Consider the following 23750-nt stretch of genomic DNA (forward strand, 5'->3'; position numbering starts at 1 on the left):
CTGGGCCGTGGGCCGTGGGCGGGCCTGCAGGGGAGGGGAGGGAGCCGGGCCCAGCGACCTGCCCTCCCTCCCCTCCCTCCCGGCCGCGTCATGGCGGCGGCGGGCGGGGCGCGTCTCGCACGCAGCGCGCCGGGCGGAGCGCTCGCCGCATTGTTTGCTTCGCTGGGGAGCGAGAGCCAGAGCGAGAGCCGGAGCCGGAGGCCGCGCCGGCCCGCCCGCCCGCCCGCGCCGCCCGCCCGCCCGCCCGCCCGCCGGCCCGCCCGCGCCCGCCGCGCCCCGGCCCCGCGGGGCCCGCCGCTCCGCCCGCGGCCGTTGGCGGAGGAGCCCGGCGCCCGCGCCCCGGCCCGGCCCGGCCCGCCGCCCCCGCCGCCCGCTCGTCCGCCCGCCCGCCGCCGCCGCCCGGCCCTGGGCCGCGGCCCCGGAGGTGAGTGCGCGGGAAGGCCGCTGCCGGGCCCCCGCCGCCATGTTGGCGGCGCATTGTCCCGCGGCCCGGAGCCTCGGCCAGCAGCGGCGGGTCTGGGCGGCCGGGCCGGCGTCGGGCGCGCCGCCACCCGGAAGGGCCGGCCGGCCGGGCGGCGGGCCGAGGGCCGGGGGCGGAGAGCGGAGAGCGGAGGGGCCGGCGAGGCCTGCAGGCCGGGCTGGAGGCCGCCGAGCTCGAGGGCGCTCGAGGCCCGCGGGGTGCCGGGGGTTGCCGGGCGCGCGGGCTGCGGGGCCGCGAGCCGCGGCCTCCGGGTCTCGGAGTGGCGCTGGAGGCCCCGAGGGTGGGCCGGCCGGCCGGCGGGAGCGGGAGTGGGAGTGGGAGTGGGCGTGGGGGCGTGAGCGGGCGTGGGCCACACCCCTCGGTCCCCGCAGCCGCACCCCTCCCTGGTCCCCGGAGTCCCTCCCCGACCCGCCCCGCGCCCCTGCCCCTCAAGGCCCGGAGCGTCGCCCGCCCGCCCGCCCACTGGGCCTGGCCTGGCACGGCACGGCACAGTCCGAGCGTGGGTCCCAAGCGGACACTTGTTCTCCACACTCGCCGTGGGCAGATGGGAGTGGGCGGCCAGGCCGGCTTGGTGAGGTGAGGTGAGGTGAGGTGGGTCAGGACAGGCCAGGCCACCGTGCCTCGGAGGGTCTCTCCATCTCCAGCTCCATCTCCATCTCCGTCGGGGCCTGGAAGGTTCCGGGCTTCCTCCTCGAACTCACTCCCCAGCAACCCGCCCGCAGCAGGTGGCGTGGCTGGACCCCATTCTCCTGCCCTTCCCCACCAGGCTCCCTTACAGGAGTCCGTCATGGACCTCCTGGTCCTGTAACGCTGCTCCCCCTCGGTGCGACTTGCACAAGGACCCGCCGGGATATGGGGGAGCCCCAAGTGAAAGGGCAGCTGGACTCGGTGACTAGCATGGCAGAGGTCTGAGCAGATTCTGCGCTTCTCGGGGTGTCCACTTTGGGTGCGCTGCTTCGGCGCCTTGGGCCACGCATCCCAGGGATCACACCCCCGGGGAGGAATCGCCTGTGCCAGGCACAAGAGTGCTTCTGATTGGTTCACCCTTCCTCTGGCGGGCGAAGGCTGCTGACTTGTACATCAACACGACTATGGTGTGGTGGTGGTGATCAGGGACGGCGCCTGTGCCCAGGGAAGGGAGAGGTGGTTGGGGTGATGACTAGGGCTGTCACCTCAGCCCGGCTCTGAATGTAAACTTCTGGGACTCGGGGTGGGCATGACTTGGAGTGAGGGAGGAGATGCTCGAAGTCCTCTCGTAGTCCTTTGGTTCAGCGTGGGGTGAGCATCACTGTGCTGCTGTCCTCCTGTCCCTTGCTTTCTGGTCTTTGGAGTCCTTTGGGAAGGGTGGCTCAGGGGCTGGGTGAGGCATTCAAGTCTTGAGTGTGGCCAGTGGTCGTGGTGCATGACTGGATACACAGTGTCGATGACTGAGTTCCACGAGCTCTCCTGGGCGCATCGGTGTGTTTTTGCAAGCTTTGGTTGCGGCCCGCCAGTAATGGTCTCGAATTTCTGTCGTAGGTAATCATTACCAAATGAGGAGGAAAGGACGATGTCATCGAGGCGCTGCACCGAGGCATCCTTCCTCCCCGTGCAGTATTAAACACTCCCCCACGCGAGAAACGCTCACGTACGCGCAAGCTCAGAGGATGGTCGAGATAGAAATTGAAGGGCGTCTGCACAGGATCAGTATTTTTGATCCCTTGGAGATCATATTAGAAGATGACCTCACCGCTCAAGAAATGAGCGAATGCAACAGCAATAAGGAAAACAGCGAGCGGCCACCCGTTTGCTTAAGAACTAAGCGTCACAAAAACAACCGTGTCAAAAAGAAAAGCGAAACCCTTCCCAGCTCGCACGGCACGCCTGCCTCGGCCAGCGCGCTCCCGGAGCCCAAGGTGCGCATCGTGGAGTACAGCCCTCCCTCGGCTCCTCGAAGGCCCCCGGTGTACTACAAGTTCATCGAGAAGTCGGCGGAGGAGCTGGACCACGAGGTAGAATACGACATGGACGAGGAGGACTACGCCTGGCTGGAGATCGTCAACGAGAAGCGCAAGGGCGACTGTGTGTCGGCCGTGTCGCAGAGCGTGTTCGAGTTCCTGATGGACCGCTTCGAGAAGGAGTCCTACTGCGAGAACCAGAAGCAGGGCGAGCAGCAGTCCCTCATCGACGAGGACGCCGTGTGCTGCATCTGCATGGACGGCGAGTGCCAGAACAGCAACGTCATCCTCTTCTGTGACATGTGCAACCTGGCCGTGCACCAAGAGTGCTATGGGGTGCCCTACATCCCGGAGGGCCAGTGGCTATGCCGTCACTGCCTGCAGTCCCGGGCACGGCCCGCTGACTGCGTGCTGTGCCCCAACAAGGGTGGTGCCTTCAAAAAGACGGACGATGACCGCTGGGGCCACGTGGTGTGTGCCCTGTGGATCCCCGAGGTCGGCTTCGCCAACACAGTGTTCATTGAGCCCATTGACGGCGTGAGGAACATCCCGCCGGCCCGCTGGAAACTGACATGCTACCTCTGTAAGCAGAAGGGGGTGGGGGCCTGCATCCAGTGCCACAAGGCCAACTGCTACACGGCCTTTCATGTGACCTGTGCCCAGAGGGCCGGGCTCTACATGAAGATGGAGCCCGTCAAAGAGCTGACGGGTGGTGCCACCACCTTCTCGGTCCGAAAAACCGCGTACTGTGATGTCCACACCCCCCCGGGCTGCACCCGGAGACCGCTGAACATTTACGGGGACGTGGAGATGAAAAATGGGGTGTGTCGGAAGGATAGTTCAGTCAAAACGGTTAGGTCCACTTCCAAGGTCAGGAAGAAGGCGAAGAAGGCGAAGAAGACACAGAGCGAACCCTGTGCGGTCTTACCGCCTGTGTGTACTCCTTACATTCCCCCGCAGAGGTAAGCGCCTCAGCTGGGGTCCAGAGGAGCCACACTCCGTCAGTGCCCCACTTGGTCCCAGCATCCTCTGAAGCCCCCGAGATGGGATCCCATTTGTACAGCACGTGGGGGCAGAGTAGTGACCGCACACTCAAGTCGGGAATCAGGGTTTGGGGGGCACGTATTTCTAGTTTTTTATTTTCCCTCGCAATATTTGGAGGCCTCACAGATGGTGATCAGGGGCCTGGGATCATTCCTGGTGATGCTCAGCTTGCAGGATGGACAGTTCAGTGCAATGCTCGGGCCCCAGCGACGCTGGGCCATCTGGACCCACTCAGTGGTGGGGCTGTGTGTGTGTGGACATGCAGTGCTAGAGTCGAACTTGGTCCTTACACGTATGAAATCATGTACACTGCCTGCCCTTATTTTTTTGATGAATCTAGTCTCTCTTCTTCCCCACCCTCCGTGTCTTGCTTCACCATCTTAAATACCCTTACTTGGATCTAGTCACTGCTGATTCTGTCTCAGTTTTACATCCTGATGTCTTGATGGTGAGTGAAATCAGTACTTTTTTCTTTCTCACTTCACTTAGGCTTCATCCTCTTGAGTTCCTTCCATTCTGTTGCAAACGGAAAGTAGATGCAGAATGTCACCTAGTTTTGGAACAGCATCATTGCATTGCACATACAGTCCACATCTTTGTCCCATTACCCAAGAATACGTACTTTGGCTGCTTTCATTCGTATATACATACTTGTATCTCTTTGGCTTTTGTACCCCATTTGATTGTGCTCAGGGATCACCCCTAATAGTCTGTATTCACGGAGCCATATGGGGTATTGGGGATGGAACCTGGGTCGCCCTGTGCAAGCTAAGTACCCTACCTGCTGTACTATTGCTCCTGCCTAGTTCTCATATTTTATTTTTTGTTTTTTGGGCCACACCCGTGATGCTCGGCTTACTCCTGGCTATGCGCTCAGAAAACGCTCCTGGCTTGGGGAACCGTATGGGATGCCGGGGGATACAACAGCGGTCCGTCCTAGGCTAGCGCAGGCAAGGCAGACACCTTACCCCTTGCACCACCGCACCGGCCCCTGGCTCTCATTTTTTAGTGACTCGATAACTGCAGTGAACCTTGGCTCTGACTTAATGTTCTCGTATTCTTGGGGCGGCATGTGTGTACCCCAGAGATGTTTGGGAATCCTGGGGCCACCTTCGTGCTACTGGACAAACCATCTGGGCAACTGAAGTTGCAGTGTTGCTTGCACCCTGTGGTGCCTGCCACCCCCACCCAGCAGTGCTGAGGTGCTTAGAACTGCACCTGGTGATGGCCAGGTCATTTGGTGCCAGGGATGGAGCTCGGTTGCATGTGGTCAGGACATATTCCTGTCTTCCCGTCCCTCTCCTTAAGCCCCATGTTTTCAGATTCTCTGAAGGGTTCCAGGATTGGAGCTACTGGATCCTTGCTTCTGTTCTCAGGGAAGCGTGATGGTATTTTCGAGAATGGTTGCACCAGTTTGTCTTGTTTTCCTTCATGCTCGCACTAGTCTTGGGAGGAGCCTCGCCCACTGCAGTGCCCAGGGTCGGGCGATATTGTCACTGTCTCTGACCGAATAGAGCTCCTCTCCCTGCCCACAGGAGTACCTCCTAGATTGTTATACTAACCTGATGTGGATTGAGCCACAGGATTGAGCACTGCACAGTTGAGGGGGGGTCCACGTGTGTCTCCCTAGATGATAGAGGTGTGTCGGTCACTCAGCTCGAGCCTTCCACAGGGCCAGTTTGACAGGTGTCCACAGGGCCTGCTCCTATCCAGCTGTGTCCACCCCTTTTCCAGTTCCTCCTTGTTCTGAGGTACTCTTTTTGTTTGTGCTTTTGGGCCATCCTGGGTGATGCCCAGGGGTTATTCTTGGCTTTGCACTCAGGAATTACATTTGGTGTTGCTTGGGGGACCATTGTCCAGGATGGAACCCAGGTCAGCCTAGTGCAAGGCATTTCCTATTACTGTTAGTACTGCTACACTATTGCTCTTGTCCCCTGTTTGCTGCTGCTGCTTCTTTTTTTTTTTTTTTTTTTTTTGTTTTTGGGCCACACCCGGCGGTGCTCAGGGGTTACTCCTGGCTGTCTGCTCAGAAATAGCTCCTGGCAGGCACGGGGGACCATATGGGACACCGGGATTCGAACCAACCACCTTTGGTCCTGGAATGGCTGCTTGCAAGGCAAATGCCGGCTGTGCTATCTCTCCGGGCCCTTTTTTTTTTTCTTTTTTTTTAAATGCTCTAATTGGGGCCGGAGCAGTGGCGCAAGTGGTTGGGCATCTGCCTTGTGTGCACTGGCCTAGGATGGACTGCGGTTCAATCCCCTGGTGTCCCATATGGTCCCCCAAGCCAGGAGTGATATCTGAGCATATAGTCAGGAGTAACCTCTGAGCGTCACTGGGTGTGCCCAAAAACAAACAAAAAAAAAAACAAAAAAAAAACTCTTATTCAGACAAAGGTAAGTCATTGGGAAAATCTCACCCCAGAATACACATGCTCCTCCACCATAGTGCTTCCTTGAACTTTGAGCAAGTGACGGACTTTAAGAGAGCATGTGGGGGTGGTGGAGGAGTAAAACCATAAGGCAGGATAATGGGTGGACTTATGTACCCCAGGGACTCTTCTACCGGGGTTGTCATTCTTGGAGGCGGCTGACAGCAAGTGCACTTCTTTCACTCTGACGAATTGAGTGGCGGATTTTCAGCTTTTTTTTTTTTTACAATACGTTATTTTAATTTTTTATTATCACAGAGTGAAAAATACCTTTAGCACATTGCATGTTATTTTTTTTTTGTTTGTTTGTTTGTTTTTGGGTCACACCTGCCAGTGCTCAAGGGTTACTCCTGCCAGGCACGGGGGACCATATGAGTTGCCGGGATTCGAACCACTGTTCCTCTGCATGCTAGGCAAATGCTCTACCTCCATGCTCTCTCTCCGGCCCTTGCATGTTAAGTTTTTGTATTGTATTTTTTTTTTTTTTTTTTTTTGGTTTATGGTTTTTGGGTCGCACCCGGCAGTGCTCGGGTTAGTCCTATCTCTGCACTTAGAAATCGCTCCTAGCAGGCTCGGGACCATATGGGATGCTGGGGACCAAATCTGGGTGGGCCATGTGCAAGGCAAACACCCCACCTGCTGTGCAATGCTCTGGATCTGTAAGGTTATTTTCTTACAAAAATTTTTCATAATGACAGATGTTTAGGGGGCCGCATTATCACATGTTCTGGACTGGGGTCTGACACTGTGGAGGCCAATTTGTTCCTTAGAGTTGGTGATTTTCTTCCCCAGGGTGAAATCTTGATGTAGCAGATACCTTTTCATTATAGAATCTGCAGAAGACACAAGGCCAGAGAAAACCACTGTAGCAGAGTGTAAATCAGTCCTGGTATTTATTTTTGGGCAGGTGCTTGAGTGGATTGTGCAGTGGTGCCCTGGCATGGCAGCTGCTGTGCTGGGGTAGACCCAGGGCCTTGCCCCTGTACGGCATGTGGAACCTTTTGAACCACAGCCCTGTCCCTCACTACTCCTTTTGTGGGCCACACCCGGTGCTGCTAGTTTGGAACCTGGGCCTCTTAGAGGCAGAGCCCTTTGATCTATCTTCCTGTGCTCTCTCATCCCATTTAGAAAGCAGTTTAACTGGATTTGTGGGTCAAAAGTATAAGATGTGCATTAAGGCCTTACTAGCTAAAGAGTTGTAAAGATTGGGGCTGAAGCCATACAATAGTGGGGAGGGTGTTTGCCTTGCATGCAGCCTACTTGTATTTGATCCCCATCATCCCATAGAGTTCCCTTAGCCTGCCAGGGATGACCTCTGAGTGCTGGTGTGTGTGGACCCCCCAAAATGTAAAAATTTCTGGGGCCGGGCCAGGAAGGTGGTGCTAGAGGTAAGGTGTCTCCCCTATAAGCGCTAGCGTAGGAGGGACCGCGGTTCGATCCCCCGGCGTCCCATATGGTCCCCCCAAGCCAGGAGCTATTTCTGAGCTCATAGCCAGGAGTAACCCCTGAGCGTCAAACGGGTGTGGCCCCCCAAAAAAGTTTCTGGGGCTTAGGGGCCGGAGTGGTGGTGCAGCAGTAGGGTGTTTGCCTTGCACGCGGCTGACCCAGGACTGACCACAGTTTGATCCCCTGGTATCCCGTATGGTCCCCCAAGCCAGGAGCGATTTCTGAGCGCATAGCCAGAGTAACTTCTGAGTGTCACCGGATGTAACCCAAAACCCAAAAAAAAGGGAAAAGATTTCACCTCTGTTGAAGTTATGGTTGATGAAACATAATCTGATCCTAAGGTGGACACCCTTCGTCCCTTCACTATGCCCTGGTTTTGGGGTGATGGGCTGTTCTGCTGTGGACAAGAATTGTGAATGATGATGGGCTTTTTTCACTGACTTCAGGGTGTTGAAGATCTGGGGTGGGGTGCCGAGGATGGCACAGGTGATATCTGGCTTGAAGACTGCCCAGCCCCACCAGCTCCCTCATGGGGAGTCAGGAATCTGATTCCTCAGTCAGTGGCCTTTCAACCTTCCTTCTCCTGTGGCTATTGTAGTGATGCTATAGTTGTTGGGAGTCCCTCAGGTCCTGTGGTGCTTTGCTTCGTGCAAGCGGATGTCCTCTTTGAGTTGGGCTTGCTGGGGTGCCATTTGATGGGGACTCGGTTCTTTCTGGTATTTGAGGCTGGAACCTTCCAATTCTGTGTGCCATTGGTAACAACAGTATGTAGGCCACATGTGGAGCCCTGCTGAGCTACTGAGTTAGCCCGTGGACCCCCGAAGTTGGGGATGTTAAAGTAGGGTGAGCCCTCCTGTACCACTCAGTTCGAACGGGCTCATCCCTCTTCTGCTGTTCCAGTTTCGGCATTTCAGCTGAGACCTTGGCAGAAAGATGGGCTGGGGGTGGGCATCGCCTCCCCCTCTCCTGTATGCTGAGTCTGGCGCTCTGGGCCTGAGGACCCAGGGCCCCCCTGGGCTGTGTGTGCTTCAGCCCTTTGGGTAGCTCCCTGGCCTTCAGATGGGACTTAATTTATTTTTCTATTATTTTTGGAGGGTAACCTCACCTGGCGGTACTCGGGTGACTCTTGGCTCTGTGCTCAGGGATCACTCCTGATAGTGTTTGGGGGTGGGGGAACTATATGGGATGTAAGGGATTGAACCTAGGGCTACCACTTTCCTTGCAGTACTATCACACCAACCCAGGGGCTGCTTTTTTGGTTTGTTTGTTTGTTTGTGTTTGGCTTAAACCTTGTGGTGCTCAGGGGTTACTCCTGGCTCTGTACTCAGGAGTTACTCCTGGCAGTGCTTGGGGGACTCTACAGGATGCCAGAGATTTAACCCAGGTCAGTGGCATGCAAAGCAAATGCCCTACCCTCTGCTATTGCTCTGGCCACTAGGGGGCCCTGCTGATTTTAAAGATGTCTGGGTGACATCTTTTCATTTCACTTTCCCTGCTTGTTGCTATACTGTGGCCTTGTTGGTGGGTCTCACACTTGGCCTTGGAGCTTGCACTGGAGCTCATGGGGTACACACAAGCTGTTTTTATGTTCCTCTATTTGCTGGGGGACTAGCCTGGAGAGGGTGCACTCTGGAGTGAGACCAACTCCTGTGACAGCAGCACCGGAATTTTTGGCACATGCTAGCCAGGCAGGTGCTGTTTTTTTGGGCTTCTGAGCCATTCTCTACTCCCCCTGGGTAAGTGATTACTCCTGGCTCTGCACTCAGGAATTAGTCCTGTTAGGGTGCTCTAGGGACCAAATGGGATGCTGAGGATTGAACCCCAGTTGGCTGCATGCAAGGCAAGCACCTTGGCCACTGCTGAGGTCCTTTTTTTATTTTGGTGGGGGGAGTGGTGTTTGGCTATAGTCGGTGGCACTTGGGTTATCTTAGCTTTGTGGTCAAAGATTACTTCTGGATAGGCTGGAGCGGTGACACAAGCAGTAAGGCACCTGCCTTGCTCGAGCTAGCCTAGGACGGACCACAGTTTTATCCCCTGGCATTGCATATGGTCCCCTAAGCCAGGAGCGATTTCTGAGTGCATAGCCAGGCATAACTCCATCGCGTCGCCGCATGTGGCCCCAAAACAAAAAAACAACAAAAAAAGATTACTCCTGGTGGACTCTGTGGACCATATGGGATACTGAGGATCGAACCCGGGTCAACTGCGTGCAAGGCAGATATCCTCTCTGCTGTGCTATCACTCTGGCCCTAGATAGGATTCATTTTTTTTTCTTCATTTTTTTTTTTTTGGCCACACCCAATAACACTCAGGGGTTGCTCTCCTGGCTACGTGCTCAGAAATCGCTCCTGGCTTGGGGGACCATATGGGATATGGTGGGGGAGAGGGATCGAACTGCTGTGGTCCTTTATAGGTTAGTGCGTGCAAGGCAAATGCCCTACTGCTTGCACCACTGCTCCAGCCCCTCTAGATAGGATTTTTTTTTTAGATAGGATTCTTTTTTTTTTTTTTTTTTCTTTTTTTTGGTTTTTTTTTTTTTTTTGGGTCACACCTGGCAGTGCTCAGGGGTTATTCCTGGCTCCAGGCTCAGAAATTGCTCCTGGCAGGCACAGGGGACCATATGGGACGCCGGGATTCGAACTGATGACCTTCTGCATGAAAGGCAAACGCCTTACCTCCATGCTATCTCTCCGGCCCCTAGATAGGATTCTTAAGTCACCACCTCAGCCACCAAAGCGAACTTGGCTCTGTCTTTTCCTGCATAGTTTGCCTGCTGAATTGTTTCTCCCAGGACATATGTGTGTATGGGTGGGGGGGTAGTTAGGTGGTGGGACGTTGGCTAACCTGGAGCCTTCAGGTGGGTCTGACTTTGCAGTGAGTCCATCCTTGCTGGTTGGCAGAGCCTCCACTGGCCTGTCAGGCTCCCAGTGCTTGCGATCACGGAGGCGGACCATGTCCTTTCTCAGTGCTGTCATCATCAGTTTGAGTTCCTGTCCATGGCTCTGGCTCGCCTTGCTTTCTGCTCAGAGTCCTGCAAGGTCCCTGTCCCCCTGGGAAGCCTGACATCATTCACTAGAACTTCTAGATAAATTAAGAGAAATCCAGGATTTCTTTCACAGACATTTATGAAGACTGGCATGGGGGCCAGGGAACGAGTGCAGAGTGAGGAGCATGGTCCTGCATGGCCCCTCTGTCCCATTCCCCTTTACCTCTGCTGTCCCTTCATCTCTTCTGAACTCAGCATCTATAGGCACACTGCCCTGCCAGGCCCACACAATTGGACCCAGTTCACTGGAGGAACCTCCCTCTTCCTCCTTCTGATTGGGATCATTAGGATTGTAGAATATTGGGCCCGGAGAGATAGCACAGCGGCGTTTGTCTTGCAAGCAGCCGATCCAGGATCAAAGGTGGTTGGTTTGAATCCCGGCGTCCCATATGGTCCCCCTTGCCTGCCAGGAGCTATTTCTGAGCAGACAGCCAGGAGTAACCCCTGAGCACTGCCGGGTGTGGCCCAAAAACAAAAACAAAACAAAAACAAACAAAAAAATAAATAAAATAAAATAAAAAATGGATTGTAGAATATTTACTCAGTGATGGCCAATTTACCAGATTGGTAGTGGGGAAGGAATCTGAAAATTTGCAGGTCTGGGGCTGGAGAGATAGTAGGGTGTTTTTTGTTTGCCTTGCACGAACCTGCCAGGAGGAACCCCTCTCCCCCACAGGGCTGCTAGGTGTGACCCAAAACCAAAAAAAAATAAGAAAATTTGTAGGTTTAAGTTTCAAAGCAGTCAGCCACAGGGCTGGAGAGATAGTACAGCAGTAGGATGTTTGCCTTGCATGAAGCCGATCCCAGCATCTCATATGGTCCCCTGAGTCTGCCAGGAGCCATTTCTGAGCACAGAGCCAGGAGGAACTCCTGAGTGCCGCTGGGTGTGACCCAAAAAACGAAATTAAAATAAAACAAAACACGAAAAGAGCCACAAAGCAGTCAGCCTGTATGTCCCAGAACTTGGCTTCTCAAACTGTCAGCTCTTGTGTAATTGGTGCTGGGGGATGTGAAAAATTTTGGCAACCGTGCTGTGGCCCAGAGTGAATCTGAAGCGATTCTCAGGTGGAAGGGAGTCCAGAGTGGCAAGACCCTTACTGCAGCCTCCTTGCTCTTTGCATCTTGGCTGCCTTTCGAGAGAGAGTGGGAGGTGGTCCTGAGATAGCACCAGGATCAACACTATCCTGGGAAGATGCCCCTGTAGAAAAGGGTGGTTTCCTCCTGTTTAAATAATGTATCAATTGTTTTATTTTTATTTTTATTTTATCATGGGCCACACCTGGCTGAGCTCCAGGCTTGCTCCTGACTGCACTAAGGGATCACTCCTGGTGGGCTTGGGACTATATGGGCTGTAGGGGATCAAACCCAGGTCAGCCTAGTGCAAGACAAGCGTCTTCCCCACTGTTGTATTGCTTTGGTCCCATTGTTCTCTTAAAATTCTTGGTTTGGGGGACTGAGCCCTGGTGGCTTCTTCCACCCTTTGAGCTGTCACCACGGCGTGATGGGGCCATTTTCCATTGAGCATTTGACTATGTAATGTTCAAAATGCTTTACTGTGGATGCTAGGCCCCACGATTCGCGTACACTTTCTTCCAGTAAGTGTGTTGTCTTTGTTATTTTTTTCTATTAGTGTCTTTTAGAATTAATTCTTCTGTTTTTTAGTTTTGTGGTGCTGGGGAAATTAACCCAGGGCCTGATTTCCCAATTGATGTTTGTGCTTGACCCAGTCTTTAGACTTTTTTCTTTTTTGGGTTATGTTGTGGATGGGGACCAGACTGGTGGTTCTCAGGCTTCCTAGTGCCTCTGCCCAAGGTTCCTCGTGTGCAGTGCTGGAGATTTGAATGATGGGGCCAGCTGTTTGCAAAGCAGTTTCTTAATCCCTGTGTTCCTCTCCCCCAAATCTTTGTTTGTTTGTTTTTGGGCCACATCCAGTAGCGCTCAGGGGTTACTCTGGGCTTTCTACTCAGAAATAGCTCCTGGCAGGCACGGGCAACCATATGGGATGCCGGGATTCGAATCACCGTTGGTCCTGGGTGCTATCTCTCTGTTTGATTTTTTGGGTCAAACCCGGCAGCGCTCAGGGGGATCACTCCTGGCCCCAAGCTCAGAAATCGCTCCTGGCAGGCTCGGGGGGACCATTTGGGATGCTGGGATTCGAACCACCGTCTTTCTGCGTCTAAGGCAAACGCCTTACCACTGTGCTATCTCTTCGGCCCTGGCTTGGGGAATCCATCGATTCTGGGTTGGCCACATGCAAGGCAAACGCCTTCTGCACCCCCACCCGTCGATCTTTAGTTTTGATGATACCTAGTTTGCCTAGTTTTTCTTTTAATTATTAAATTAAGATTTTGGGGAGTGGGGGCCGGAGAGATAGCATAGAGGTAAGGCATTTGCCTTGCATGCAGAAGGTTGGTGGTTCGAATCCTGGAATCCCATATAGTCCCCTGAGCATCGAGCCAGGAGTGATTTCTGAGCATAAAGCCAGGAGTAACCCTTGAACACTGCTGGATGTGACCTAAAAACCAAACACCCCCCCCCCCAAAAAAAAAAAAAAAAGATTTTGGGGAGGGAAGCCATTTGGATCATACCTACAGGTGCTTAGGGCTTCCTCTGGCCCTGCACTGAGGAGTTGCTCCTAGAGAGGCTCAGAGGATCATACAGATGTTGGCGATCGAACCCCAATCAGCTGTGTGCGAGGTAAGCACACACCTCGCTGTGTTCTAGCTCCTGCTCCTGTGTTGGATTTTAAATATGAGCCATTTTGAGCTTTCTGCCACCTGGGCTGGGTTTCCCTGGCCAGGCTCGGGTGGGTGTGTCCGATTGTGCCACCTCACCAGCGTTGTCCTGTAGAGATGCCCAGAATGTTACGGTCCATGTAGGATCTGCTGGAAAGCTGGATCCTGGATCCTTTCTGGGAGTCCTGCCCCCTGCAGGAGGCTGTTCCTGCAGTGTTGGGGGCCACGGGGTCCTGGGGAGCCACCTCAAGGCTTCTTTGCCAGGCATGTGCCCTGCCACTGATCTTTCGCTGGCCCCAAAGGTTGGTTGGTTTTTGGTTCTCGGGTAATACCCAGCAGTGTTTGGGGATAGGAAGGACCGTCTGGCGCCTTTCACATGCAGAAGTGATGTGCAGCTCACTGAATCATTTCCCTGGCCCTAAGGGTCGCCGTCAGTTTTACTGGGGCTGACTGTTGGCATCTGGCTGGTATATGTGACGCTTCTTTATTTATTTATTTTTTTTGGTTTTGGGGGGTCACACCTGGTGGTATTCAGGGGTTACTCCTGGCTCTGTGTGCTCAGAAGTCGCTCCTGACAGATTCGGGGGACCCTATGGGATGCCGGGAATCAAAACCACTGTCTGTCCTGGGTTGGCCGCATGCAAGCCTTACCGCTGTGCTATCTATCGCTCTGGCCCCTATCACGTTTATTTCAGTGGCCACTTCTGAGTGAGGAGCTGCCCTCACTCTTGGGTGACAGGACCTTCTTGGGAACTGGAAGTCAGGAGCTGGTGGTATCTCTTTTCCTGACAGCTGCCTAGCAGTCACTGTCATTCATGAGTGGGCCCATTTCCTCAGACTGTGCACAGCAGTCGTACTGCCTTTTCTCCGGGGGCTAAACTGTGTATGTAGCCTATTTGCACCTAGGTGAACCTGCAGGCTTCTTTTCTGAGTTGGTGGAGACCCCCTCCACCAATGCTCAGGGTCCGTGGTGTGCTGCCCTTGGTACCTTCTTGATCCTATGTGTGGGCTCCTTGTGGGAGAGTTCTGTCACTGTGGTAATCCTCAGCCATGCTTTCATTGTTACTGTCTTTCTCTGTGCTGCTCCCTGAGGTGATGTCCCAGCTCTTTCAAGAACAGGGTTTCTGTATGTTTTTTCCCCCCCATTTCTTTTTTTTTTTTTGGTTTTTGGGCCACACCTGGCATTGCTCAGGGGTTACTCCTGGCTGTCTGCTCAGAAATAGCTTAGCTCCTGGCAGGCACGGGGGACCATATGGGACACCGGGATTCGAACCAACCACCTTTGGTCCTGGATCCATTTCTTTTTTTTTTGTTTGTTTTTTTGGCCACACCCGCCGGCACTTGGGTTTCTGTGCTCAGAAATCACTCCTGTTTCTGTGCTCAGAAATCACTCCTGGCAGGCACGGGGGACCATATGGGATACTGGGATTTGAACCACCATTGGTTCTGGGTCGGCCGCTTGCCAGGCAAACACCCTACTGCTGTATCATCTCTCCGGCCTCTTCCCCCATTTCTTTACTCTTTTTGCCATTTCTGGGTCTTTCTTCTTCAGCTCTGTTGAAATAGAATTGGCATATGATGTTGCAAGTTTAAGGTATGGGGGTGTTTTGGTAGTGGTGGTGGGAGATACAATAAGCAGTGCTCGGGTTATTCCTGGCTCTGTACTCAGAGATCACTCCTTGGTAGTGCTCTCTGAGACCCTATGGGATGCGGGGATTGAATCTGGGTTGACTGCATGCAAGGGAAATGCCCTCCCTGCTGTGCTATTGCTCTAGCTCTGCAGTGATATTTTTTTCCCCTCCTTTTGCCACCACCACAGAATCTTAGTCTCCTACTTAGTGTCCTGTTGGTCTTAGTATGGTTGTTCATCCTTCCTGCCTCCTTAGATTGCACATATGGGTGACACCATCCAATGCTTGTCTCTTTTTGTCTCACTATTTCACTACCTTTGGTCCTCTTGAGCTCCTTTTATTTCCCTGCGAGGAGAGGAGTCAGGGACATTTGTTTAGAAGTTGGTACCACCTTTCCCCACTCACCTCCACCCAGGCGCCTTTTTTTTTTGGGGGGGCCACACCTGGTGATGCCTTATGTGTTACTCCTGGCTCTGCACTCAGAAATCGCTCCTGACTTGGGAGACCATATGGGACGCTGGGGGATAGAACCACGGTCTGTCCTAGCTTAGCGCGTGCAAGGCAAATGCCCTGCTGCTTGCACCACTGCTCTGGCCCCCAGGTGCTTTCTTGCTCTCATACTTGCACTGCCATAAAACATGTGAGAGAGCAGAGGGAGTTGAAGAGTGGGGAGTCCCTCTGTGTTTGTGAGTTTTTGGGGGTGGATCCTTATGTGGGAGACTTGATCTGATGATTGCTTTAGTGTTGGATTTTTTTTTTTTTTTTTTTTTTTTTTGGTTTTTGGTTTTGGGGCCACACCCGGTAATGCTTAGGGGTTACTCCTGGCTATGCGCTCAGAAGTCGCTCCTGGCTTGGGGGGCCATATGGGACGCGGGGGGATCAAACCAAGGTCCGTCCTAGCTAGTGCTGGCAAGGCAGACACCTTACCTCTAGCGCCACCGTGCCGATCCCTTAGCTTTGGATTCTTACAGAGTTGTCTGCCCCCATGCTTTCCCACCTGGGGGTGGGACTGGGCTGTAGTCTTCTAGAACATACCTGTATCCCTTAGTGTGATAGGCTGGTTCTGTGAGGTGTGACTGTGGAGCCCTGTCCTCCTTCCCACGAGTGAGTGAGTGTAAGTCCGCTGAGTTCTGCCCGGGTTTGCAGGGACCCTGCTGGACTCTGGGTGAAAGCTGAGAGTGTCAGAAGAAGCATTTCTCCTTGGGAGGCGTTTGATCTGACTGACCAAAGGGACACGAAAAGCAGTTGTACCTTGAACATTTTCATTGATGTTGTTTACCCAAGACTGGATAGGAAAGGTGTAACGCTGCAACCCTGAAGGCCGGATAGGGGGTATGTGACCTGGGACCCTGAAGTCCTTTTAAGTAGAAGGTACCTGAAGCCCCTTTGCACAGGGGGTGCCTGCTGAGATGGACTCCAGGACTCTGGGACTCGTTAGTGATCGTTTCAGAAGGCGCCATGTCTCTGTCGCCAAGCAGTGCTGCAAGTACCATGTGGATATTGGTACATGATCCACATGTGGGGTGCCCTCCTTCTTGTGTGGGTGTGGGTGTGGGGAAAGGGGTGTATCTACAGTGGAGTGCCTCTGCTCCTGCTCCTGCAGTTGACCCGGGCCCTGTACGATATTTTCGGCACACCCAACATTTTCAGTTGTAGTACCCGGCAAGATGACACTCTTGCTGCCTGGGGGCCTAGACCACAGAGCTGCCCAGCTGTCCATGCAGGGATGGGTGCAAGCGAGTGGCACTGAGCTCAGGAAGTCCATCCCCCAACCTCCAGCAGAGCAGAACCATTGCTTTGCCCCTAGGCCTCCCGGCGCTACCCTGAAACTCGGGCTTATACAGAGGAACACTGTGTTGTTCAGTAAGTTTGTTAAAGTTTTTAGTTGGTTTATCTTCCAGTGTCCTTGTGAGGCAAGCTCATGAATCACCTTTTGTTTCAGCAGGAAGGCCAGAGGGCTGTGCTCTCACTGGCTAGTGTGTGGGGTTGTAGACGTGCGTTCTGCTCCCCGAAGTCAGTCAGGCGAGAGGGACTGGAAGAGGCATGTGTCATTGTAGTGACTAGTGCTCCTCTGTCTCCAGTGGCCCTCTCCCGGGTAGGTTACTGTGTGGGACCAGCCCTCCACGTGCTCTCTTCTTGGAGAGGCCACTGTTTCTCTCAGGTCTGCCTGAGATGGTCCGGACCCGTCTGCTCTTGGGTCTGGTCTGATCCAGCACTTCCAGGAGGTGTAGGTGTGGGGCCTGAGACCGCTGCCCTCACACGTGCCAGGCCCTGGCTGCATCTTGGGCATCAGCAAACAAGCACAAAAGCACTTCAGGATTTGATTGGGGCCAGGGAGATGCTCAGAAGCCCGGTGTGCGGGTTGTACATGCAGGAACTTTTGTTTAGACCCCCACACTTCATGGTTCCCTGAGCACTGCCAGGTGAGGCCATCCCATCACCCTGCCCCGGCCACAAAAAGCTTTGCCCACCCCATGGGCCTTTCAGACATATGTCTCATCCCTGGACATGCTTTTGGGTAGTGGTAGAAGGTGAACTTGGCTCTGCAGCAGCAGGGCCGACTGGAGGAGCAGTCCGAGAGCCCACTTGGCGTTTTCGAGTAAATCCGCCACTTCCCGTTTCCACAGTGAGAGGTCCTTGTCCTGCGTCAGCCCAACGAGGAGTTTGTCTGTGTTTTAGATTAAACAGGATCGCGAACCAGGTGGCCATTCAGCGGAAGAAGCAGTTTGTGGAGAGAGCCCACAGCTACTGGCTGCTTAAGAGGTTGTCTCGGAACGGTGCGCCTCTGCTGCGGCGGCTCCAGTCTAGCCTGCAGTCCCAGAGAAACACGCAGCAGGTATGAGTGGTGGGTTCCTGCTAGACTGCTGCAGTAGGGAGGGAGGTGGGGGAGCCCGAGGTGGGACAGTGATACACAGAGAGGAGTGCTGGGCCCCCAGGATGGGACGTGTCTTTGTGGTCTCTCTTAGGATAGTGTCATGACCCAGTGTGGACATTGGGGATTGGCTGGCTGGGTTTGTACCTGCCAGAAGAGTCTCTGGCCATCCCGGGCCATGACACTGCGGCAGGCATCCCTGGCTGTACACACCTGCTTCCCCCGTCATCCTCCTCCCACCTGGTCTGGTCTCTGGGTGACTGTCAGTTCTGAGTGGGCTGTGACCGGCCTGGGCTGGACTGTGTTGGCTTAGCTCCGTGGATTCCTTGGGGTCTGGAGATGCCACAGTGGGCACATGATAACCGGGCCCGCCTGTGGTGCTGGCTAGTGGCTGCCCTCACTGTGGATTCCTGTGGTTGCTCTCTGAGCCTCTGGCTTGTCCCTCGTTATGGGAGAGAGCTGGGCTCTGGGCAGTCTCCTTGTGCATGCCCATGGGCCCTCCCAGGGTGCTGTCGAGGCTGACCTGCCATTGTCTTCCAGAGAGAGAACGACGAGGAGATCCAGGCTGCCAAGGAGAAGCTCAAGTACTGGCAGCGGCTGCGCCATGACCTGGAGCGCGCACGTCTGCTCATTGAACTCCTGCGCAAACGCGAGAAGCTCAAGCGGGAGCAGGTGAGGCTGTGGAGCTTGTCCCCCAAGCACCCCCCCCCCCCCGTGGGGGCAAAACCACATCCCCCAATACTCTCTGGGTGTTCAGAGTCCGAGTCCGTCCCCTAATGCATTCCGTGGCTGCAGAGCTGTATCCCCAATATCCCCCATGGCTGTTTAGCACACCCCCATGTGCCTCGAGGGATTGGTGCTGGTGATGTCCATGTGAGCCCATTCCTGAGAGAAGCCCCGTGGCTCTCTGTCCATAGGCTGGTCGTCCTTTCTCAGTGCCCACGCTGCTTCTCAGCCCTGGTCCACTGACCTGCTGGCACTTTTGGGGCAGGTAGCAGAGTCTATTGAAGGTGGTGTGGCAAGCGTGGTTCCTAGACAGCCCCCACTAAAGAATGTGGGCGACTAGCACTGTGAGGTGGGCTGCGTTAGCATTGGGAAGCTGGGGGCGGGGGCGGGGGCACAGTGTGCAGAGCTGGTTCGCAGGCGGCAGCGCCCAGGTGGCCTGCTGGTGTCTGTGTGTGCTGAACCATGCTCTTGTGACCCAGGTGAAGGTGGAGCAGTTGGCCCTGGAGCTGCGGCTGACGCCGCTCACTGTGCTGCTGCGCTCCGTTTTGGACCAGCTGCAGGAGAAGGACCCAGCCCGCATCTTCGCCCAGCCAGTGAGCCTGAAGGAGGTGGGTGCGCTCGAAGCCTCGCAGATCTGTCTGGGACCCGCCCTGGGGGGTCGGTGGCAGCCAGGGGTGCTCTCAGGTGATCTTCACCTCTGGCTTTTGCAAGGTGAATGGCCTGGGAAGTACCCTTAGTTGGTGGGCACTGGCCCAGACCTGCTGACCAGCACTGACTTTTTAGCGAGAGGAGTTGAGATGGGCCTTGGGTCCCTGGAGGGTGATGGTGCCCCCTAGGGCTGAGGAGGATCATTTGTGGTGCATGTAATTCTCACAGACTGGGTGTGTTGGGGGGAGGGTATGCAATGAGTTACCTTTTTTGTTTGTAAATGAATATTTTTCCTCCCCGAAATTAGGTGCCAGATTATTTGGATCACATTAAACATCCCATGGACTTTGCTACAATGAGGAAACGGTTAGAAGCTCAAGGGTATAAAAACCTCACTGAGTTTGAGGAGGATTTTGATCTCATTGTAGATAACTGCATGAAGTACAATGCCAAGGACACGGTGTTTTATAGAGCCGCAGTGAGGCTGCGTGATCAGGGAGGCGTGGTTCTGAGGCAGGCCAGGCGCCAGGTGGACAGCATCGGCTTTGAAGAGGCCACGGGGATGCACCTGCCTGAGCGGCCTGCCGCTGCCCCCCGGCGGCCCTTCTCCTGGGAGGATGGTAAGCACCGCATGCTGGAGATGAGACACTCTGGCTTCGGAAGAGAACGGAACCGGGCACGGGGTCTGCCTGTGTCCGAGAGGTTCCCTAAGTGGGATTTCACCAGGAATCGACATAAAACATCACAGATGAGGGAGATGGCATGTGCCCCTCCAGGACTGCGGGGGTGACCCTGCTGGACCCCTATTGTATCAGAGCTGGGGTCAGGCTAAGAGAGTACGGGTTCAAAGTGCAAACCCCGTTTAACCCCTGAGCACTGCTGGGTGTGGCAGACCAAATAGAAAACCCTCAGACAACACAGAAGCCCCCGAGGTCTCTTTCATTATTATCCCGTTCCTCCTTGTGACTCTATGTGTCCTTACAGGCTGACCTACTCTCATGGCTGGGAGCCGTGTGGACCAACAGGGCATCTTTTCTTTTTGCTTTGGTTTTTGTTTCTGGATCACATTTGGCAGTGCTCAGGGGTTATTCATTCCTCTGTACTCAGGGATCACTCCTGGCAGTGTTTAGGGGACCATATGTGGTGCCAGGGATGGGACCTGAGGCAAATGTCCTCTCTGCTGTCCTATCTCTCCAGCCTTATCTTTCTTAGCATGGTAAGCAGAGGATTTAGTCTTCTTAGGGGATAGGTTACAGGCAGCGAGGGTCCTGATGTGGCTCAGCCCCTGGGCGAGCATATTCTTGGAAGAAGCAGAGTTTGGGACTGCTGTTTCTTTTTCTGTTTGTTTGTTTCTTTGGGCCACACCAGGTGACGCTCGGGGTTACTCCTGGCTATGCATTCAGAAATTGCTCCTGGCTTGGGGACTATATTGGACGGGGTGGGGGGGAGAGTGTTTGAATTGCAGTCTGTCCTAGGCTAGCATGAACAAGGCAGACACCTTACTGCTTGCGCCATCGCTCTGGCCCCGGACCCCTGTTTTGTGCGTGTCAGTGCTTACGGCTCTGGTGCAGGTGCCTGCCTCCCCTCAGCACCCCCAAGTCTAAGCCCCCACACAGATGCGGGAAAGTAGAACAGGTCGTCCAGCAAGTTGCCTGCAGCCCGAGCTCCCGTCTTTCTCTGCTGCATCCTTGGACTCGCAGCATGTGCCATCGTCCTCACCGACTGTCCATTCTTCCCATCTGAGAAGCTGGGTCTGCCTCTCAGTACTTGCTCTAGCTCCCGTAACCTGGCTACAGTGCTTGGCCCCCTATGCTCCTTTAAGGACCTTGGGGAGCTAAACCCAAGTGGTTTAATAAGGACAAAGTTGGGGCCGGAGAGATAGCATGGAGGTAAGGCATTTGCCTTTCATGCAGAAGGTCATCGGTTTGAATCCTGGCGGCCCATATGGTCCTCTGTGCCTGCCAGGAGCAATTTCTGAGCATGGAGCCAGGAGGAACCCCTGAGCACTGCCGGGTGTGATCCCAAAACCACACACACACACACACACACACACACACAAAATAAGGTCAAAGTTCTGCTAGTGACATGTCTCTGAGTCTGGTGATTGTCCTCCCTCCCACTGTCCAGACAGAGCCCTTCCTTGTGCTATTCTTATGGAATGGAGGCAGGATGAGGCTGGATTCTCTGGAACTTGCAGTGTTGTGATTTTTGCTTAGATAAAAGTCTTTGAGGTTAGATTAGTTATGAAGTGCTGTTGTTTTATGGGTGTTGGCCACACCCGACCATGCCCAGGCCCTACATCCGGCCTCTTGCTCGCGTCACCCCAGGAGTGCTTTGGGTGTGAGTGGGTGACAGACTGACCGTGTGGTGCCGGGATTGAACTGTGGGCTCCTACATGTGAAGAGAGTGCTCCAGCCTGAGCTCTTTGCCCTTGAGCTTGTTGGTGTGGGTTTGAGGGGCTGCTCTGTTGTAGAGAAACACACACACACACACAAACTACTGCTCTAGACCAACTAAAAACAAAACTGGTCCAAAGGGGTGGGGAGGAAAATGAAGGACCAAGATATATATATATATATATATATACGGGTCTGTTTGGGTCACACCTGGTGGTGCTCAGGACTTTCTCCTGGCTCTGTACTCAGGAATCACTCCTGGTGCTGCGCGGGAGACCATATGCGATGCCGGAGATTGAGCCTGGGAACCAAGGATCAAATTTAAGTGTTCAGAAAATATTGAAGTTGCTAGAATATTTTTTGGGGGAGGGGGCTACATCTGATGATGCTCAGGACTTATTGCTGGCTCTGCACTCAGAAATCTCTCCTGGCAGTGCTGGTAGGACCATATGGGACGGTAGGGATTGAACTTGGGTCAGCGCGTACAAGGCAAATAAATGCCCTCTCCTCTCCCCAGCCCTGGGGAGATTTTCGCACTGAATATGGAGTTTTGTAGTGGATATTCAATAAGCCTGATACTTGATGTAATGTCTGAATTTTATCTTTTGGGGACCAGAACCAGGGCCCTCATGGGGGAGGGCATGTACATCTGCCATGAGTACAGCAGCCCCATCCTGCTCAAGTCACTTAAGGACCTGGGCATAGGGGGCCGGAGAGATAGCTTGGAGGTAAGGCGTTTGCCTTGCATGCAGGACGGTGGTTCGAATCCTGGCATCCCATATGGTCCCCTGAGCCTGCCAGGAACGATTTCTAAGCGTAGAGCCAGGAGTGACCCCTGAGCGCTGCTGGGTGTGACCAACAAACAAACAAACAAACAAACAAACAATAAAGGACCTTGCTTGCATGGGCCTTGCTTGAATCAGGACTTGCCTGTGGCCCAGTTGGGTGTGGGGAGGCCAGGACTTGGGCTGCACAGCTGGCCGACCCTTCTGGATTGGGGCCCTTGCTGTTCAGGGGTTGCTGCTCCAGGCGTGTCGTGTGCCGAGGAGTGTGAGGGTGGGCCTGCTTGCTGGTCCTTGTAGCTGCCTGGCAGGGTTTGGAACTCTTCCCGTAGGGGAACTTCCCCTCTCTCAGCCCTTTTTCCAGAGAGGGTGCAGTAGGGGTCCTGCGCGAGGCTAGTGATCCTGGGCCAGCAGGACTTGGGAGGGCTGGGGAACAGGCCCGGTGACCACTGCACTCCTAACGCAGTGTGTTCTGATTCCAGTGGACAGGTTGTTGAACCCGGCCAACAGGGCCCACATGGTGCTGGAAGAGCAGCTGAAAGAGTTGCTGGACAAACTGGACCTCACGTGTGCCATGAAGTCCAGTGGGTCACGGAGCAAGCGGGCCAAGTTGCTCAAAAAAGAGATCGCTCTCCTTCGCAATAAGCTGAGCCAGCAGCACAGCCAGCCCCCGCCTGCGGAGGCAGGTACTGGAGCCCTGGAAGAGGAAGTCGCGCTGCCGGGGCAGGAGACGGGGGACGAAGGTAAGCACACAGCTGGCCTGGCCAGACTCTGGTGTCTTCTGTTCTGTCCCAGTAGGCCCCTGCTGCTGGCATCAGAGCCCACTGCCCTGGGTGCATTTCTTTCAGCCGCCTCAAGGGTTCGGGCCATTTGGGCTGCATTTTGGGCCTTACGTTGTTAACAACAAAGCACAGCGTCAAATTTTCTCCATTTGGTTTTAAGATACTACAGTTTCAAGGGAGTGCATCATCGTTTCCGCCACCACCCAGAGTGGCCAAGCGTGACCTTGAGTGTGTCATAGTCAGCAGCACTCTGCTTTGACCCTATCAGACCCCCAGTGCTGTCTCATTTGCTCTGGATGTTTTGAAGGAGGCATGGTGTCTGTTAGGAATGAGCCGGTGGAAGCTGCCTTGTGCCCTGGGCACTGCCAGGGATCCGACCGTCTAAGTCTTGTGTGTGGGAAAGAGTGTTGATTCAGGGCAGGGCTGTGGGCCTCTGCTCTGCAGGGGACTGGAGAGGCGCGTGTGTGTGTATGTGTAGAGTTTTCTAGTGTATGTAGAGTTTTCTGAGGTGTATGTTTGTGTCTGAGGTGTGTGTGTGTATGTGTGTGCAGAATTTTCTGGGTGTGTGTTTGTATAGTGTTTTCTGGTGTGTGTGTGTTCTGGGGTGTGTGTGTATAGTGTTTTCTGGTGCGTGTGTGTGCGTGTACGTACACATCCATACCCCTGGATAAAAGAGTTCTCTGGTGCTGGTGTGTGAGTATGTGTGTGTGTGTGTGTGTGTAGTTCTGGGGTATGGTGTGCGTACCCCTGGACTGGAGAGTTTTCTGGTGCTGGTGTGTATATGTGTGTATAGAGT

At 54.4% G+C, this 23750-nt stretch overlaps 1 protein-coding gene across 1 annotated transcript in view; it reads left to right on the forward strand.

Annotated features, from left to right (window-relative positions):
• Positions 1-404: 404 nt before the first annotated feature.
• The window catches only part of BRD1 (bromodomain containing 1), a 36620-nt gene continuing 13274 nt past the window's right edge, over positions 405-23750 (forward strand). Inside the window, exons 1-7 of the mRNA XM_049771538.1 lie at positions 405-424; positions 2000-3380; positions 17428-17584; positions 18161-18292; positions 18826-18954; positions 19302-19614; positions 22655-22915. Coding sequence (XP_049627495.1) covers positions 2014-3380; positions 17428-17584; positions 18161-18292; positions 18826-18954; positions 19302-19614; positions 22655-22915 — 2359 coding nt within the window. The 5' untranslated portion in view covers positions 405-424; positions 2000-2013. The remainder of the gene's footprint in view (positions 425-1999; positions 3381-17427; positions 17585-18160; positions 18293-18825; positions 18955-19301; positions 19615-22654; positions 22916-23750) is intronic.

Source organism: Suncus etruscus, chromosome 4 (assembly GCF_024139225.1).
Source record: "Suncus etruscus isolate mSunEtr1 chromosome 4, mSunEtr1.pri.cur, whole genome shotgun sequence".
Classification (NCBI taxonomy): domain Eukaryota; kingdom Metazoa; phylum Chordata; class Mammalia; order Eulipotyphla; family Soricidae; genus Suncus; species Suncus etruscus.